This window comes from Eleutherodactylus coqui, chromosome 8, assembly GCF_035609145.1.
Source record: "Eleutherodactylus coqui strain aEleCoq1 chromosome 8, aEleCoq1.hap1, whole genome shotgun sequence".
Lineage (NCBI taxonomy): Eukaryota > Metazoa > Chordata > Amphibia > Anura > Eleutherodactylidae > Eleutherodactylus > Eleutherodactylus coqui.
The window spans coordinates 44,554,405-44,573,299 of record NC_089844.1 but is presented as its reverse complement, the minus strand read 5'-3'; the positions used below and the strand labels follow the sequence as shown (position 1 = coordinate 44,573,299).

The 18,895-nt window shown below is 42.2% G+C and overlaps 1 protein-coding gene across 1 annotated transcript in view; it reads left to right on the top strand.

Moving 5' to 3' along the window:
- Nucleotides 1-18,895, top strand: part of CNTNAP5 (contactin associated protein family member 5) — a 350,918-nt gene that overhangs the window by 172,458 nt on the left and 159,565 nt on the right. Inside the window, exons 9-10 of the mRNA XM_066577791.1 lie at nucleotides 7,412-7,561; nucleotides 9,033-9,204. Of these exons, the coding sequence (XP_066433888.1) occupies nucleotides 7,412-7,561; nucleotides 9,033-9,204 (322 nt within the window). The remainder of the gene's footprint in view (nucleotides 1-7,411; nucleotides 7,562-9,032; nucleotides 9,205-18,895) is intronic.

Sequence of the window (18,895 nt, the reverse complement as noted above, 5' to 3'; positions counted from 1 at the left end):
GACCATAGCCATCAATGGGAGGAAGCAGGGTGGATTGGTGCTTAGCTCCGCCCCCGTTCCACCCCCTCCCATTGAGGAAGAAAGGGTAAGCCTGCGATGGGGAGGGAGGGGAAATGGGAGATGGCCTGGTGAGGTCGACGCATTTGCACCGGCCTCACCAGGCCATATGAACGGGCGCACAAACAATTGATTTGTGCGCCCGTTCACCAGTTTTTTGACCCCAGCATAGCGTATATCAGCCGTCCGTGAAAACGGACGGTTGATATGCGCTCATGTGAAAGAAGCTTAAGACTGTATCGGAGCTGCATACGTAAAACGGTAGTAGATAACTTACAGAGCTGGTAATCATTAAAATGACTGCACATCCTGATAACTCTGTTTAAAGCCTTTTAGAATATCGTAATTAAGTGATCCTAATGTGTTAAATGTCAAGTTAATGTTTGCTCTATCTGTTGCTTAAGCCAATCTGCAAAGTTTTATTTGAGAAAAAATGGAGCAACAAAAAATTGTTTTCCAGACCGGGCATAGCAATAAAGATTGAATGCATTTTCAGAATTTCTGAAGTTATTTGATAAATTAGATTTAAGAATATACAGCGCGCACACATTTTCTTCCAGTGTCCTCGCAAAATGTTGACTGAATGATAGTAATGTATTTGACAATACTGAGATACATTAAGTTAAATGTAATAATACAACCCTGGAGCCGGGCCCCAAAAGAACATAATCACACCATAAATAAAGAATAAACTCCAAATACAAATGGTGATATTAAAATATATTGATATCATTGAGATGCCGGAGAGATCAGATTGTAACTGCGGGCTGCTCACTATCACATAATAAACAATTCACAAAGACTTTATGTTCTTCAGCAGATAATGGGATCTGATACAATTATATAAAAAAAGAAGAAAAGCACCTGGAAAAAAAACAACTATTTTCTGGGGCTATAACAATTATTATTCTGCTTTTTATTTTATTTTGGCAGCTAAAAAAGAAAATAACTATTATAATACTGCCCCCCCCCCATGTATGAGAGTATAAACACTATAGTACTGTGCCCTATGTACAATAATATAACTACTATAAAACTGCCGCCTATGTCCAAGAATATAACTACTATAATACTGCCTCCTATGTACAAGAATATAACTGCTATAATACTGACCTCTATGTACAAGAATATAACTGCTCTAATACTGCCTCCTATGTACAAGACTATAACTACTATAATACTGTCCCCTATGTACAAGAATATAACTACTATAATACTGCCTCCTATGTACATGAATATAACTACTATAATACTGCTCCTATGTACAAGAATACAACTACTATAATACTGCCCCCTATGTACAAGAATATAACTACTATAATACTGCCTCCTATGTACAAGAATATAACTAATATAATACTGCCCCCTATGTACAAGAATATAACTACTATAATACTGCCTCCTATGCACAAGAATATAACTACTATAATACTGCCCATATGTACAAGAATATAACTAGTATAATACTGCCTCCTATGTACAAGAATATAACTACTATAATACTGCTCCCTATGTACAAGAATATAACTACTATAATACTGCCTCCTATGTACAAGAATATGACTACTATAATACTGCCTCCTATGTACAAGAATATAACTACTATAATACTGCCCCCAGTGTACAAGAATATAACTACTATAATACTGGCCTCTATGTACAAGAATATAACTACTATAATACTGGCCTCTATGTACAAGAATATAACTACTATAATACTGCCCCCTATGTACAAGAATATAACTACTATAATACTGGCCTCTATGTACAAGAATATAACTACTATAATACTGCCCCCTATGTAGAAGAATATAACTACTATAATACTGCTCCCTATGTACAAGAATATAACTACTATAATACTGCCCCCTATGTACAAATATATAACTACTATGATACTGCTCCCTATGTACAAGAATATAACTACTATAAAACTACCTCCTATGTACAAGAATATAACTACTATAATACTGCCCTCTATGTTCAAGAATATAACTACTATAATATTGCCCCCTGTGTACAAGAATATAACTACTATAATACTGCCCCCTATGTACAAGAATATAACTACTATAATACTGCCCCCTATGTACAAGAATATAACTACTATAATATTGCCCCCTGTGTACAAGAATATAACTACTATAATACTGCCCATATGTACAAGAATATAACTACTATAATACTTCCCCCTATGTACAAGAATATAACTACTATAATACTGCCTCCATGTACAGAATATAACTACTATAATACTGCAGCTATGTACAAGAATATAACTGCTATAATACTGCCCCCTATGTACAAGAATATAACTACTATAATACTGCCTCCTATGTACAAGAATATAACTACTATAATATTGCCTTCTATGTACAAGAATATAACTACTATAATACTGCTCCCTATGTACAAGAATATAACTACTATAATACTGCCTCCTATGTACAAGAATATAATTACTATAATACTACCCCTATGTACAAGAATATAACTACTATAATACTGCCCCTATGTACAAGAATATAACTACTATAATACTGCTCCTATGTACAAGAATGTGACTACTATATCTACAGCGGTTTATCACGTGTCTTATATCCATGTTGGGATTGGGCGCCCAGTCACTATATAAATGTTCTATGATTGATGTGGTCTGTTATTATCTGTTAGGTAATGCTGTAGGGACCGGGTAGTTCGGATAGAGGGTCACAGAGAGCAGTTCTACAACCCTACAGTGAGCGCCATTACCCAGGCGCAGGTGACATGTGATGATGATATCACCGAGCTGCGTACAAGTCTCCAGTTTATATGTCAGTTATTGACAATCACAATCGGAGCTTCACGGTAATTGGTTGCACCGTGATGTTTGTTTGGGGCCGGCAGGAGAATTGGGACTTTATGCCATTAAAACAAAAATCAACAGTAATTGAAAATATAAATTCTGAAAACAAACAGCAGTGGCGCAAACATACAGCCCGGAGAACAGGACAACGGCAGTCCCATGCGAATCACGGCAGAGTCTAGCAGCTAAAATAACTCCCTTTGGGGGAAAAGTCCCAAATAGTTTTGTGAATGTTGCTAAAGTTCCCACTGTTTCTCTTGTGACTCTTTTCCTTCAGGGAATAATTAAATTTCCATTTCAGCTGTGACTTTACCAAGTCTCTTCTATGAGTTTCCGTCATAAAATGTTTTACGTTTTCCCTCCTACTGCGTTAGACAGATACCCATTTATCACGTATTTGACAACAGTTAACAGCATCAGGTGCGCTCGACTGGAGATCAGACCTCCTCCCTTACAGAACCCTGCCACATCAATGCAGTCAGGGCTGTGCAGGTGCAGCCATTCTCATAGATCCGATCGATGTTCCAAAGCAGCTGTCAACTGAAAGCCCAGGTAATAGTGCAGCGTGCCGACTTACAAGTGCAGAGCGGGAAACTCACAAATCATCTAAAAAACTTTTGCACATCAGGAAAATATGTGCTTGGAGTCCTCGTACTATGGTCACTCCAAACTCGAATCACCAACTTCTTCCTGAGCCGGACCCCCACACATTTGTCTCAGTCTTGTTCGCAAAATGAACCCTTTCCAATCCAATTTGTATCCTGGTTTTGCTAGGGGGCTTTTTCTGCCATTCTACAACAGCGCTATATGCTGGTTTGAGCCAGTACTGCATGAGGTGACACATTGGATAAACTCTGACAGCAGAGAGGCTGGCAATATACAGTAAGAGAACCCTGCCGGATGTCTTCCAACATCGGAGCTGTACAGCCTTAAATCATAATGTCTTCACAGGTCAGACAGTGGATTGGAAAGGGTTAAACACTTGAAGAGGTTGCACCAGATTTTCAAGGGGATGAATTGCTGATCGCGGGGGTCTCATCGCTAAGACCCCCGCCAATCTCTATTATGGAACTTCCGTGTTCTCCTGCATTGATGTCAGAAAAAGGGAGTGCAGGCTGAGCTTGCGCAGTCAGCATGCCATTCATTTCAGCGTGACTGATGGAAATACCTGGAGTGGGGGCCGCTCGGTTATCCCGGCAGTCTCATTGAAAGTGGATGGAGCAATGGTGCACTTGCACGACCAACGCTTGATTCGGTCTCTTCCTCACTGCGGTGCAGTAACCCCACAGTGAGGAGAGTGGATGACACTAGAGCCCTGTTCTTGAAATTAGTGAGGTCTCAACAGTGAGGGGTCTCAGCAATGATACCCCTACTATCAACAAATCATCCTTTATTCTGCGGGTAAGGGCTAACCTGAAATACTGATAAAACCCCTTTAAAGAGTTTTTCTAGTTGTAAACTACTGATGACCCATTCTTGGAATTGGCCATCAATAGTAGATTGGTAGAGGTCCACCTCCTCCTTCCAATCAGCTAATCACCAGGCTGATGCACTTGTGCATTGAGTTGATTTTTGCAGGAAGCAGACAGCTCCATTCTCACTGCAGTGGCCAGGCTTGGTATTACTGGCAAAGTTTCTATTGAAGTGACTGGCCTGTAATATCAAGCCTGGCCACTGCAGTGAAAATGGAGCTGTCTAGCACATCGGCCTAGCAAACAGATGATCAGTGAAGATCCCAGGTGGCAGACCTAGCCAATATAGTATTTCACAGTATTTCACAACTGGGCAACCACTTTAATATAGGGACTCAAAATACTAAAAATGTAACAATTCATCAATTAGCAGCATATAATTACATGACAAGTTTTCTGTAGATCAGTTTCAGCGTGAATCCTCATTAGATGTAAAAAATCCAACAATCTGAGCAACTTCCCACAAGGCCGGGTCATCGGTGCTAAACTAGCCGGGTTCAGGATTTCACTGCCAGCGTTGTAGGGATTTCTCGTGTTACGGTGTGGAGAGTATACCAAGCATGGCATGACTGACGAAAAACATCAGGCAAAAGGAAATCCTGTGGATTAAAACAATTCTGCACTGAAAGGGGTCAGAGGAGGATGTCAGGAATTGTTCTGAAGAACAGACAGTGCATGGTCAAGAGAAGTTGAATACAACACTGGTGCTTCACCTGGATGTTCATACAGTGGAATCTGACATGGATCCTACCTCTAAATCTGCTGCAGAAATCCTCCGCCACCATGCAAATGTAGGGCTGTAGAGCCACACACCTATAAAGGGTTTTTTCTTCAATAGACACATCTATGTGTGGAATTCCCAACATAAATATGGCATGGATCTGCATCAAGTAGTGACATGCTTCTTTTTTTCCCCGCACATGGATTTGCAGTATGGCGCAGAGTCACATTAAAGGAATGGAATGTGGATTTGCTGCAAAATCAGTGCACATGTTGTGTTAGATATGAAAAATGTGTCCATATGAAGATACTGTAACGTTTCAACGACACAACTCACCGTTCCTTGGCACGGATGGGCTATAACAGCAGACAACCAGTTCCAGCGCCATTGTGTCTAAGAGAAACAGAAAGACGAGACTCCAGCGGGCAAAAGAGCGCACAAATGGTATCACTGAGCAGCAGGAAAACATCTCCTGGTCAGGTGGATCCAGATTTCTGTTGCTGATGGGATGTCAGAATTTGATGCAAGCAGCATGAATCGATGATCCCTTCCTGTCAGTCTGGTGAAGTAATGATGTGGGCTGGGTCTTTTTGATGGCCCTGGGTCTTCTGATTCCTGTGAATGGATGTAACGTTGAGTTGCTGCGGTTATGAAGGCCAAAGGAGGTCCAACGCTCTACTAGATGGAGGGCTCTCATGAATTAGATGGTATGAGGGTAATGCTCTGGATGAAACTGAAGAATGGTAAAACCTGAGTCAAATCTCCCTATCAGATTATATAAGGACTCCATGCTCTTTTCTACTAATATGCATTGTTTGTTTGTTTACATTATTAACGCCACGTTTATGCACTTCTGAGCGGTGTCGGCACGCTGCATTATGTTATCCGTTTTTTAGTTGACAGTTGTCTTGGAACGTCAATTGATTAGTTCTTTAAAGGCGGCTGCACCGGAACAGCAGTGCTCAAGTCTATCTGGCTGGATACTAGAATTGATGATGGATTTCAGTCAACATAACGCGGTCGCCATAAAAGAAACCAATTTTGGCATATTTTTTTAGTTGCAAAGAAGTTGTTACTATTTGTATTATTTGCTGTTCACTAAGTTCAAGTCATCAAAGTGAACTGTTCATTTAAGACACACGGTATCTCTGATGGCAGACAATGAAACAGTTGGAGCTGCTCGTACTTGTCGGACGATTAGACGCTCCTTTATATTGGTGATCTGTTGGGGTCCTGAGCCCGGTCACCTTGTGTGCCCTCACACATCCACTGGTCCCAACACCTCCTAACAGTCTGATCAGACGCCCCTCTCTACTGGTGGTCTGTAGGGGGCGTCCTGAGCCCAGTCACCTTGTGTGCTCTCACACATCCACTAGTCCAACACCTCCTAACAGTCTGGTCAGACGCTCCTCTCTACTGGTGGTCTGTAGGGAGCGTCCTGAGCCCAGTCATCTTGTGTGCCCCCATCCACTGGTCCCAACACCTCCTAACAGTCTGGTCAGATGCTTCTCTCTATTGGTGGTCTGTCGGGGTCATCCTGAGCCCGGTCACCTTGTGTGCCCTCACACATCCACTGGTCCCAATATCTCCTAACAGTCTGGTCTGATGCTCCTCTCTACTGGTGGTCTGTAGGAGGTCCTGAGCCCGGTCACCTTGTGTGCCCTCACACAACCACTGGTCCCAACACCCCCAACAGTCTGGTCAGAACGGCCGGTGGGGGACAATTCATCAATACGACCATCCAGCCTCTCACAGCCCAATAATGCGACACTCTCAGACTCTGGTAACGGGGTGAAATCTCTTCTCTGTGTCGTAGAGGCATCTAGTGGTCAACAAGCTCTACACAAGTGGAAGAAGAGGTCACTACACACAAGGGACCTCTGAGAGCCTCTTATAGGCCAAGGGGGGGAACCACTATTAGGGCCTCCGGTGACAAGACCGTTCATCTAATCACCACAACTCTCATCAGGAGGTGTTGTTTTGCTGCAAAACTCAGCATGCAGTTACATGTCAAGCTGAGATGTAAATAATTAGAGCTGTGGTGTGATTAGATAATGTCTGTATCTAGCTATTTATCTGAAAAAGCTGACATCACTGATCAGCTCAGGATCTTTGGAGAAGATGGAGATAATGGAGAGGCAATGTGCTATAAAATGATCTTTTGTTAATTGTTTGGCACATAGGGTTGTATGTGAATGCAGTGTAGTAGTAGTAGTGAGTCCTCAGACATGAACTATCATTCATTTTCTGTCTTCTGCTTATATTTTATTCAGACTTAATAAAACCTTCAGGAATAACCTACAATTCATTTTCCAGGCAGCGGTTTAAATGATGGCTTATGGCACTCAGTCACCATCAATGCAAGAAGACATCGCATCTCACTGACGCTGGATAATGGGGCAGCTTCACCTATCCACACCACCCTGCCAGTACAAATCTCCTCGGGGCTCCACTACTACTTTGGAGGTGAGATGTTCAGTTGTGAAAGGGTGGAAGGATGAATGGAAGAATGAGTAACAGAAAGTGATATAAAAATTAAAATGCAACTCTGTACTAGAGAGAGAAGTAGCATGCACTCCTGACTTCTTATCTGCAGTCTATACCTCCAGGGCAGCCCCTCTGTGCAGCCTCTTCCTCCTGTGCAGTCCTGATCTGCAGTATCTCTCCTGGGCAGTCCTTATGTGCAGTATATCCCTCCTGGGCAGTCCTTATGTGCAGTATATCCCTCTTAGGCAGTCCTTATGTCCGGTATAGTTCCTATGTGCAGTCTCTTCCTCTTGTGTTCCAGTCTCTTCCTCATGTGTTCCTTAGTAAAGGCGGCGGCGGACAGAGAGCTGCGGGGGAGAGCGGGGAGGAACGCAGGGGAGATCTCTCTCTCCCTCTCTCCCCCCGCTCCCTCCTGCTGACTGCCGCTACTCACCGCTCCCCCGCGCTGGTACCTGAACCTTCAGTCTCGAGTGGGCAGGTACTCGCTAAAGGCAATGCTCGCTCGAGCAATTGCCCTTTAGCGAGTATACTCGCTCATCCCTATTCCTTACCCATGTGCACTCTCATCCTCCTGTGCAGTCTTTATGTACAGTCTTTCCTTATTCTGCATCCCCTATTTGTAGTCTCTTCCCTTTGTGTTCCTTATTCATGTGCAGTCTCTTCACCAATCATAATGTGCTGTCTTTCCCTCCTGTGCAGTCCTTATGTACATTTTCTCTTTCTCTTTGGCAGTCCTTATGTGCAGTCTTTCCTTACTGTGCATTCCCTATTTGTAATCTCTTCTTCTTATCTCCCTTACTCGTGTGCAGTCTCTCCCTCCTCTTCAATGCCTATGTGCTGTCTTTCTCTCCTGGGCAGTCTCTTCCTCTTGGGCAGTCCTTATCTGCAGTCTCTCCCTCCTGGGAAGTCCCTATGTGCAGTCTCTCCCTCCTGCACAGTCCTTATGTGCAGTCTTTCCTTACTGTACATTCCCTATTTGTAATCTCTTCCTCTTGGTGTCTGACTGCCTTGTAATGATAATTGCCTCCAAAATCAGAAATATTCCAGTAGTTTTTGATGATTTAATTCCTTACATATGAAATGGAAGGTTTCTCCATGTCTGGACTTTAACTTTCTTCTGTCTCTGGATTTTTCTGTTTCCATCCTAAGGAACATCAAATAAACCGATAAGTAAATGAGAACCAGATTTAGCCGACCTGTAGTAATCACAGAAGTGGAGATAAGGGGCGCAGACAGACAGAAGTGTGAATGCCAGGACTGTTGTGCTTCTCACCGTCTGCCATGTTGATTTCTTTCTTTCATAACCTGAGAGTTTTATGACAAAGTTTATGTAATAAAGGAGACATGGGGAATATTGAGACCTCAGGTCATCCATCAATGGCACTCATAAAAAATAAATGCATTATCCAAAATGTGATTAGATGCCGCTTCTTTGTGTCTCACCGAACAGGCTGTCCGGATCAGCTGGCAGATTCCTCCTGTACAAATCCCATTTCTTCATTTCAAGGATGCATGAGACTCATATTTATTGATAATCAGCCAAAGGACCTCATCTCAGTGCAGCGCGGAGCTCTGGGGAACTTCTCTGATTTGCAGATCGATATGTGCGGCATTAAGGACAGGTAATTGCCATTCTCCACTGCTGGACCTATTAATTTACATTATTGAATGCAATAGAGAATATATAGTAATCCATATGGATACAGCTGTGTGTGTCCAGCTGGCGGGTTTATTAAATGATTGCCATTGGAAATTCTTCTTCTCCTTCCCCTTCCTCTTCTTCTTTCTTGTTCTCCCCCTTCTAATCTTTCTCCCTCTTATCCATCTTTTCTTTCTTCTTTTTCTTTCTTCTTTTCCTTCTTCTGTATCTCCATTTCATTCTTCTCTTCACTCTTCTTCTTTCCTTTTCTTTCCATTCTTCTCCTTTTTCTTAGTCTTCTCTTTCTTCTTATCCTTCCTCTCCATCTCTTTCTCCTTCTTCTTCCTGCTTCCTCTTCTTCCCCTCTTCTTCCTCCTGCTCTTCCTCTTCTTCTTTTTCTTTCCCTCCCCCTCCTTCTATTCCTCTTTTTTATTCCCTTCCAGCTCTTCTTCTTGTTGATGGACCATGTTATATGTCAGAACTGTTGAGAGAACTTTTGAGAGAAGTTCGGTTCTGCTAATTCGCTGAAATTCGGCAAAAAGTTTGGTTCAGTCTGAATTAATTTCAACAAAACTGGAACTTTGCCAATAACCTTAAACATTGGTGTGTAACATTAGTTGTGGTTCTCCTGTGTCTCAACAGTAAGCACCATTGCCTCGTAACATTTGCATGGAGTTTGAGTGGGGTTATTCCTCATAATGATATTCATCTTTATTTACATAGCACATACATTTATTAAGAAGGAGTAGGAGGAAGAAGTAGCATGGTGGCTCAGTGGTTAGTGTTGTTGCCTTGTAGCACTGGGGTCTTAGGTTCACATCTGACCAAGGACAACATCTACAGATTGTGAACCCCAGTTGGGAAAGCAAATATCAAGTGATGTGAAGTGTTGTTGTATATTTAATATATATGTGCTATACAAATACAGGTGATTACTATGAGGCAGAGGGAGAACATACAAACTCCGTGCAGTTGTTGTCCCCAGTCAGATTTGAACCTAGGAGCCAGTATAGCAAGGCAGCAGTGCTAACCACTGAGACGCACCTCCTGCCCCATGGGTTCAGCTGGAATGAACCACCCAAGGTTCAGATTCACTCTAAACTGAGTTTTTAGCACAGTTCAGCCTGAAACAAGGTTGACTAGCTCGGTTTGCTTAACACTATATGTCAGTATAGTGTTTTTTGATCTTGTCAGGTTATGTTGGGAGTTGTAGTATCCAATGTGCTGTAACAGAATTGTATTATAATCATGTTCATTGGTCAGCTCATGCTGGGAGTTGTAGTACTTTATGTCTACAATATAAAAGAATTGTACTCTTGTCATGCCCAATGCTCAGTTCACGGTGGGGGTTGTAGTGTTCTGTGTGCAGCATATAATAGGATTGTACTATGGTTATGTCCAGAAGTTTGGTCATGATTGGGGTTGTAGTGCTTTATGTATTGACTATAATTGTCCCAAAGTTGTGGTGAGGCTCCATTAAACTTCCTCTCGTCATTTCCTAGAAACAGCAAACCAAGAGCAGCCATCCGCTGCCTATATCGGTCGCCCTCTTTTTATGCTCCGTGTGGCCTTTGCAGATTGAAAGGCTTCCACATTTGTAGCTTAATAAATGCAGAATTTGAACAAATGTTGACAGATAATTTTTGCAAGTGTTTCAAAAGAGCGCAATTATATCTGTCACCAAACCAACTCCGATCAAGTCAGTGAATGGAACTTAATTAGCAGGTTTGTGAATATACAGTTCAGGATGAATAGACGTCTGATTGGACCCTTTCTGTGAATGGCGAAATCCGTAAAAAATAAATAAATCCGTTTTTGTTTAAAGCCAAATGAAAAGAAGGATTAAAGCACCATTTTAATCTGCTTTATTTGTCGCTATTTATGGTTTTTTCTATTATTGGACTTTTTTTGTATATTGTAGATTGTTCCTAGGGATTAACTTAGTCAACATCTGAAGTGTTTACTGAAACATAAAGCTGCGTACGGGTTTATTTATAGTCCAACACATAAGTCACATGGGCTATCAAAGAGTAGAAAAGCAGCTGGTGGGGCATGGAAGCCCACCTATAGCCCACTCAGATCATGAGGCCCAGCATGGACTCTGCTTAGAGCAAGTTTCCAATAAGTCGCTTGACCGAAAACATTTCTGCTAATTATTGGCAAATTGCTGTCACAAACCTGCTTTAGATTTACATTTTGGCTATGAAGTGCAATTTGCACCGCATCACGGAAGGGGAAAATTAAAAACAAACATTCACTGAAAACGGTCATATAGTTACTGACACAGGAAGGCAAACATGTGCACCAACCTCAGCATGCAGGCAGCCATACTGCCAAATGAGGGAGCCAAGTACACCTGTGGAGGACACCGATGAGCCAGCCACTCGCACAACCTCCTATATAGAGGGGGGTGGCTGCTTGGTGTATACTCCTGCACAGAGTGAATACAAAGTGTCAGACCATCCTGATACATGTAGTGCACCATGCAGACCAGCAACCTATTAATGACACCATAATAGTTCGGCAGGCTGCTCTGCACCTCAAAGTGAACCACATTGGTACTGCCACCCTGAACTCCTGCATGTTGAGATGGTGCACATGTTTGCCCTCCTGTGTCAGTAACTATATGGCTGTTTTCAGTGAATGTTTGTTTTTAATTTTCCCCTTTTGTAATACATTTATATTAGTGTAGGGACTCACAAAATGCGAGGAGCCCTGACGATTGGCTTGTGAGCTCAAGTATTATGGCCAAAATCCAACTAATATCTCGCATTTATTATATATTATTCACATGCAGTGCGGATTTTAAATGCCGGGGAGCCCAGGGTGGCAGAACCAATATGGTTCACTTTGAAGTGCAGCACAGCCCGCGGAATTATTATGGCATCATTAATAGGTTGCTTGTTTGCATGGTGCACTACTTGTATCAGGATGGTCTGACACTTTGTATCTACACAGCAGCAGTATACACCAAACAGCCACCCCCCTCTATATATGAGGTTGTGTGAGTGGCTGTCTCATCGGTGTCCCTCACAGGTGTAATTGGCTCCCTCATTTGGCAGTTTTGGCTGCCTCCATGCTGAGGTGGTGCACATGTTTGCCCTCTTGTGTTAGTAAGATAATGGCCATTTTCAGTGAATGGCAATTTGCACTGCGATCTACAGATGTAGTAAATGTTATGTTTTCCAAATGACAAACTCAATAATTCAGACAGAACTCAGATGGTATTGCAGAATTCAGATTTAGATGGAACCCGGAATCAGGCAGAACTGACAAAACTGGGAATCAGATGGAAGTGACAGAACTCAGACAGCTTTATAATATTACATCCACGCTCAAAAGAGGAGCTAATTATATAGATTATATTAAAATATATTGATATAACTTATAGAGTGGTGGTGCTGTGTTAATTATTAAGAAATATACGGGACTCACCTCGTATGGAGCCTGTCCAGATAGACAGGACTCCACACCTATAGTCCACGAATTGCAATATAGTGCCCTCTTGGGTGATCCTGCCTTGCTGGTATACTTCAAGAGAGCAACATAGGAAGGAAATCTGGGGTCATATAGTCCTCGGTGGAATACGGTGGAGTAAAAGTCAACTTTCAGTATTTTATCTTCAATTGAACATAGTAGCACAAGGATAGCTTTTTGGTCTCTTTGACTTTTACACAACTCAGACGACAGGACTGAGAGACGGACCACATACTCGCAAACAGGCATAAACCAAAGATTGCCAAGCGCACAAAACACTCACTTGCATACCTGCACACCTAGCCAGATGGAATAACTATAGCATGTATGAGGTATTCGTTTGTATTTTGGCCAAGATACTTAAGCCCGCGAGTCTACTTCAAGGGTCCTTGTTGTCTCACGGGTCCCTACTGTAATGAGACAACTAAGCCCAGGAAAACCTGCCTGTATTTAAGGCGATCGTCCCAACAGGGACGATCCCACGCTGGAACCTACTTCATCCTAGATGATAAAGGATCCACACCAGGAAACAGTTCACATCACATTTTCAAAAACCTGCACAGAAATGCAGGAATATGACAGTGTTTACACTGCACTCACTGAACAAACAGAGGAAAGACCAGCAGCCACAGCAGAGGAGCTGGTATATAATAGCAGCAGACCCGGGGGATTGGCTGGCTAAAGCAATCCACACCCAGCCAGCTCAATCAACCTCACCTGTGGACCTGACCTGCTGGGAAAACATGTCAAACAACGGTTGCAGCAGAATGCTCTAACAGTAAAATTGAATCCAATGGGGATAACTTGCTGCAACAATTAATAAGCTATTGGTTAGGCCAAAAAAAGTTCTGTGCCACGGTTCATGCAATGCATGAAGTGTCAAGTTAAATTTTCCTGCTGGCAAAAGGTGCGCAACTTGCGGCCAGAAAACCCAACAGTGTTGGATTTTCGGACAGTCATGTTGCAGTTGTATAACATTGCAGGTTACAACACAACACCATTGACAAATATTAGATGCGATACTGCAATGCGACACATTGAGTAGCCATTTTCTGCTCTAACATCAGCTATTGAGGCTCCTCATGTCAAGGTCTCCTGTTAACGCTTTACGGTACATTCACACGGGCCGGTGTGATATTGGTCGGAGAAACTCGGACCGATATTACACTTGTAATCTTGCGATTTCTGCTACCAGTGTGATGTGTTTTGTATGACATTTCTTCAGCATGCGATTTGCAGGCACATTTTTCATGGGTGTGAACATCGCATATTTTTTTCAATAGGAAAATTTTAAAAAGTGTGAGTGCGGTAAGATTTTTTACAACTCCTATAGAAAAAAATTGACGATTATTTTAGGAAAATCACCCAGAAATAAGACATGCAGGGATTTTTTTCAAAGAAATCAGTCGTGTAAATTAAATAATTTACACCCATCGGTCAGTTACATGAGCGATAACTTTGTATCTGTATTACTGCACACTGAGCACCATGTTACTTTTTTTTTATTGAGCTGCATGAGAGATTGTTTTGTGCACGACGAACAGTAGTTTTTATCTGCACCATCTGTGAGTACATTGGACTTACTAACTCTTATTTAATTTTTCTTGGAGAGGTTAATGTTCCAAACACGCTATTTGTCTGTTTTACCTTTTTTTTTCAGGTTTTTTTGTGTGTTTTTCCACATTAAAGAAGTTGGCCGAGTTGTAAGAACTTTGGACAACCCCTTCTCCATGCAGTAAAATAACAAATGCTGTGTTATTCGATGGTGTTCAGTCCTCCGCTGTGGTCTCTGATGATAGTTGCAGTCCTCCTCGGTTTACGGAGGGGGACTGCAGCTGATTACAGAGCTCAGTGATTGATTGCTGAGGTGTGTTATTGTCTGCAGCCCCTGTGATGTCCCATAAACGGGGCTGAACTACAGCTGTCAGGGGCAAGAGCTGGGGACCGAGTGCCACCATGATCAAACGTTTTGTAAGGGTCAAAGTTTTTCAAGTTTTGTTTCTTTGAATTTTCTTTATTTTTGAAGATTTTATATAACTTTTACAATTGTACTTTCATCCCACTAGGGCACCTGACCCTTTCCTGATCCTTTGATCGCTATAATAACACACTGGAATACTTCTGTGTAGTTCTGTATAGCAGTGTAAAACTTTTGACAGGGTCTAATTGGCACAGCACTCTTTTAAATACCCTGGCTAATGCAGAGTGGTCCTAAAGTTAAAGGGAACCTGTCACATTGAACTTATCTGCAGGAGGAACTGAGAAGATTAATGTGTGTGTGTGTGTGTGTGTGTGTGTGTGTGTGTGTGTGTGTGTGTGTGTATGTATGTATATATATATATATATATATATATATATATATATATATATATATATAATTTTTTTTTTCCCCCGTGGGAAAATATTCAGTAGATCTGAAAGTTTATTTAAATCTCTGATCATTCTGGGCTTAGGACTCTAGTGGTGGTCCTATTGAAGGGAACACCTCAGATCATCTGAAAGACTATTTGGAGCAGTCAGAGTAATAATGGATGCAGACGGAGCAATAATTGGGGCATGACTGAAGGATCTGGGCTTGAGTTTCATAGTTTAACTAAAATGGCATAGGTTTTTTGAATTGGGTCATAACAGCTGTAGTTTAACCGGTTTGGCAGACAGGCATATCTCCATGATAGCCACATGCTTTGCAAATGAACCTTTACTTATACAGCAGTCAGTATAGGTTAGTGTTCCTTACCGTTATTAACATTAAAGCTCCAAAAGAACAACCAGCAGCAAAGTATGACAATGCGGCAACATCAAGCGGAAGGGCTTACTTTTCTCTCTCCAGCACAAAGCATTCTACTGAAGACGGTCCTGTCAGTAATGGAACATGGGAGCTCAGATGGGCTCTGCCGTCCTCACAACTGCTAGTCTCATCACTCTCTCATTCTTGGCATAGTAAAACACTGTCTTAAATATCAGACAGCCCCCTTTTTTGGCCACGCCTCCTCTTCTGTACGGCCGTGCCGCACTCATTGCTGCTTTACACAATTATTATTTCAACTTATAATAAAACTTTAACAAAAATAGTTTTATATCCTCTAATAACTGTACCCAATACAGAAGGCATATTTGAGCCCTTATACTATGAGTGATTGGCAGCTGTCTCTATATGTACATTCACTAAGCAGGGTTGCACACTGGACTTCTAAAAGGGAAGGGGTTTAAAGGGATATGCTGCATATATTAAATCTTTCCCCATACAGGGTAGCCTCAAAAATATAGTAACACCCCTATACAGAAGCTGGATTTGTCGCTGAAGACAACCCCGTTTCACTTTGTAGCAGTCCAGTTCCGTTGTTCATGACAGCACTGCAAACAGAGGCAATGGTGGGATGTCAAAGTCCATACATGTAATGAGCATTGTGAGGCCACATGTCCTTCAACCAAGTGCCTGGAAATGGTTCCGACAGACACAGGGGTGTAATGATGGCCGCCCTGTCTCTGGATGGCGGACAATGAAACAGTTGGAGCTGCTGATGCTTGTCGGACGATCAGCTCATCCTCTCTACTAGTGTTCTGTCGGGGGGTCCTGAGCCCGGTCACCTTGTGTGCCCTCATCCACTGGTCCCAACACCTCCAGTCTGGTCAGATGCTCCTCTCTACTAGTGGTCTGTAGGGGGCGTCCTGAGCCCAGTCAACTTGTATGCCCTCACACATCCACTGGTCCCAACACCCCCAAACAGTCTGGTCAGACGCTCCTCTCTACTGGTGGTCTGTCGGGGGGTTCTGAGCCAGGCCATCTTGTGTACCCTCATCCACTGGTCCCAACACCTCCTAACAGTCTGGTCAGATGCTCCTCTGTACTGGTAGTCTGTCGGAGGGGGTTCTGAGCCCGGTCTTCTTGTGTGTCCTCACACATCCACTGGTCTCAACACCTCCTAACAGCCTGCTCATACACTCTTCTCTACTAGTGGTCTGTAGGGGGGTCCTGAACCCGGTCACCTTGTGTGCCCTCACACATCCACTGGTCCGAACACCTCCTAACAGTCTGGTCAGACACTCCTCTCTACTAGTGGTCTGTTGGGGGTTCTGAGCTCGGTCACCTTGTGTGCCCTCACACAACCACTGGTCCCAACACCTCCTAACAGTCTGGTCAGAATGGCCCGGTGGAGGACAATTCGTTAATACGACCATCCAGCTTCGCACATCCCAATAATGCGCCCCTCTCAGACTCTGGTAATGGGGTGAAATCTCTTCCCTTTGCCGTAGAGGCATCTAGTGGCCAACAAGCTCTACCCAAGCAGAAGAAGAGGTCACTACACACAAGGAGCCTCCGAGAGCCTTTTATAGGCCAAGGGGGAACCACTTTTAGGGCCTCTGGTGACAAGACCGTCCATCAAATCACCACAACTCTCATCATTTACAGATCTGTCTGAGATGGAACTGCAGGACGGGTTTTGCAGCAGAACATCATCTTTTTCTAGGGTTTTTTTTTAAATAGCTTTTTTAAAGATTGATACAGCAAAATCTAAAAACATCAAGTACTAGCAGATTGCCGTGGATTCCTCTCCTGTTCCCGTTGCTCAGACGCATGGCTGGGAAGTCATACAGAACATTACTGTGATGTTCTTCTCAGCTGATAAACACATTGAATCTTTCGCAGGGCGCTTTGGTGCAGCCCGGACTCTGCATCTGGAGGATTTTACAGAAGTCAGAATAAATTCCCGCTATTTGGGGATTTGTTCGCTGTTTGGCAAGATTCAATTTTTTTTATCCGCAGCATGTTCACAACTACTGAAGAAAAAGGGATGCGGGAAAACACAGATTACACTTAATTACACCTTGTGTGATTTCTTTCCTCTTTAAAGAGATTTGAAATCCTTTTCCAGGAAATCCAAATAACATGCTGTGCATAGAGGCCGCATCTACTGAAAAATCGGTGTAGCTTCTATTACTTCATAACATGGCAGCTGACTATCAGGGAGATGCATATATACAGCATTTGCAAGAAGGTTATGGTATGCTTGTTCTTTCAAGAGTCCAGAATTTCTTGACTGCTGAGCCTCTCAGGCCGTGTCCAATGGTATGACCGTACCGCAAGCCAGTCCCTTATACCAATTATTATCTATAATGTGCTTTTATATACGCTGAAACATCTTTACTTAGACTGTTATTTCATATGCTGGTTTACGGAAAATTTGCACCAATATAAGGGCCCTTGCACACTTGCCTCTTTCTTGCGCCTTTTTTTTTCACATGATATCGCTGCGTTTTTTTAACACAAATGTCAATGGGACTTTCTAATGTTAAAAACGCATCGCATGAAAATCACAAGTTTAAGTTTGTGCTTTGTGATGTTTGGTGAAGCATTTCTAACGTTAGAAAGTCCCATTGACATTCGCGTTAAAAAAATGCAGCGATATCGAGTAAAAGAAGCGCGCAAGAAAACAGCAAGTGTGCAATAGCCCTAAATATGGCAAAGGTATTGAGAGGTGAAAGTCTCATAATACAGTTATCACTTCTGGCAGCACCCCTGTACTCCAATATATGCCAGTTAATGTAATTGCTGTTAATGTTAAGCACTCCCCAGTGCACTCCCCAGGGGTGGGGTATAGCACAAGAACTTAAAAAGTTACAGTTTTGGATAAAAACAGACAAAGTCTAGAAAAATTGTGAAACTCTCACATGCGGCCCAAAAAGGACTTTTTCATCCATGCATGTAAAAATGCAACAATTCAACTCACTCTGTGGAGCTTTTGGAAGTTCTCAGATTTTTTTGTCTAGTTACTTCCATGATTAGAAACTAGACCGTCCACACAACGCTATTTGATAGAAGATAGATAGATTAGATAGATATGAGATAAATAGATAGATAGATAGATAGATAGATAGATAGATAGATAGACAGATAGATAGATAGATATGAGATAGATAGATAGATATGAGATAGATAGATAGATATGAGATAGATAGATAGATATGAGATAGATAGATATGAGATAGATAGATGGATGGATGGATAGATATGAGATAGATAGATAGATAGATAGATAGATATGAGATAGATAGATAGATAGATAGATATGAGATAGATAGATATGAGATAGATAGATAGATAGATAGATAGAGGATAGAGGATAGATAGATAGATAGATAGATAGATAGATAGATAGATAGATAGATATGAGATAGATAGATAGATAGATAGATAG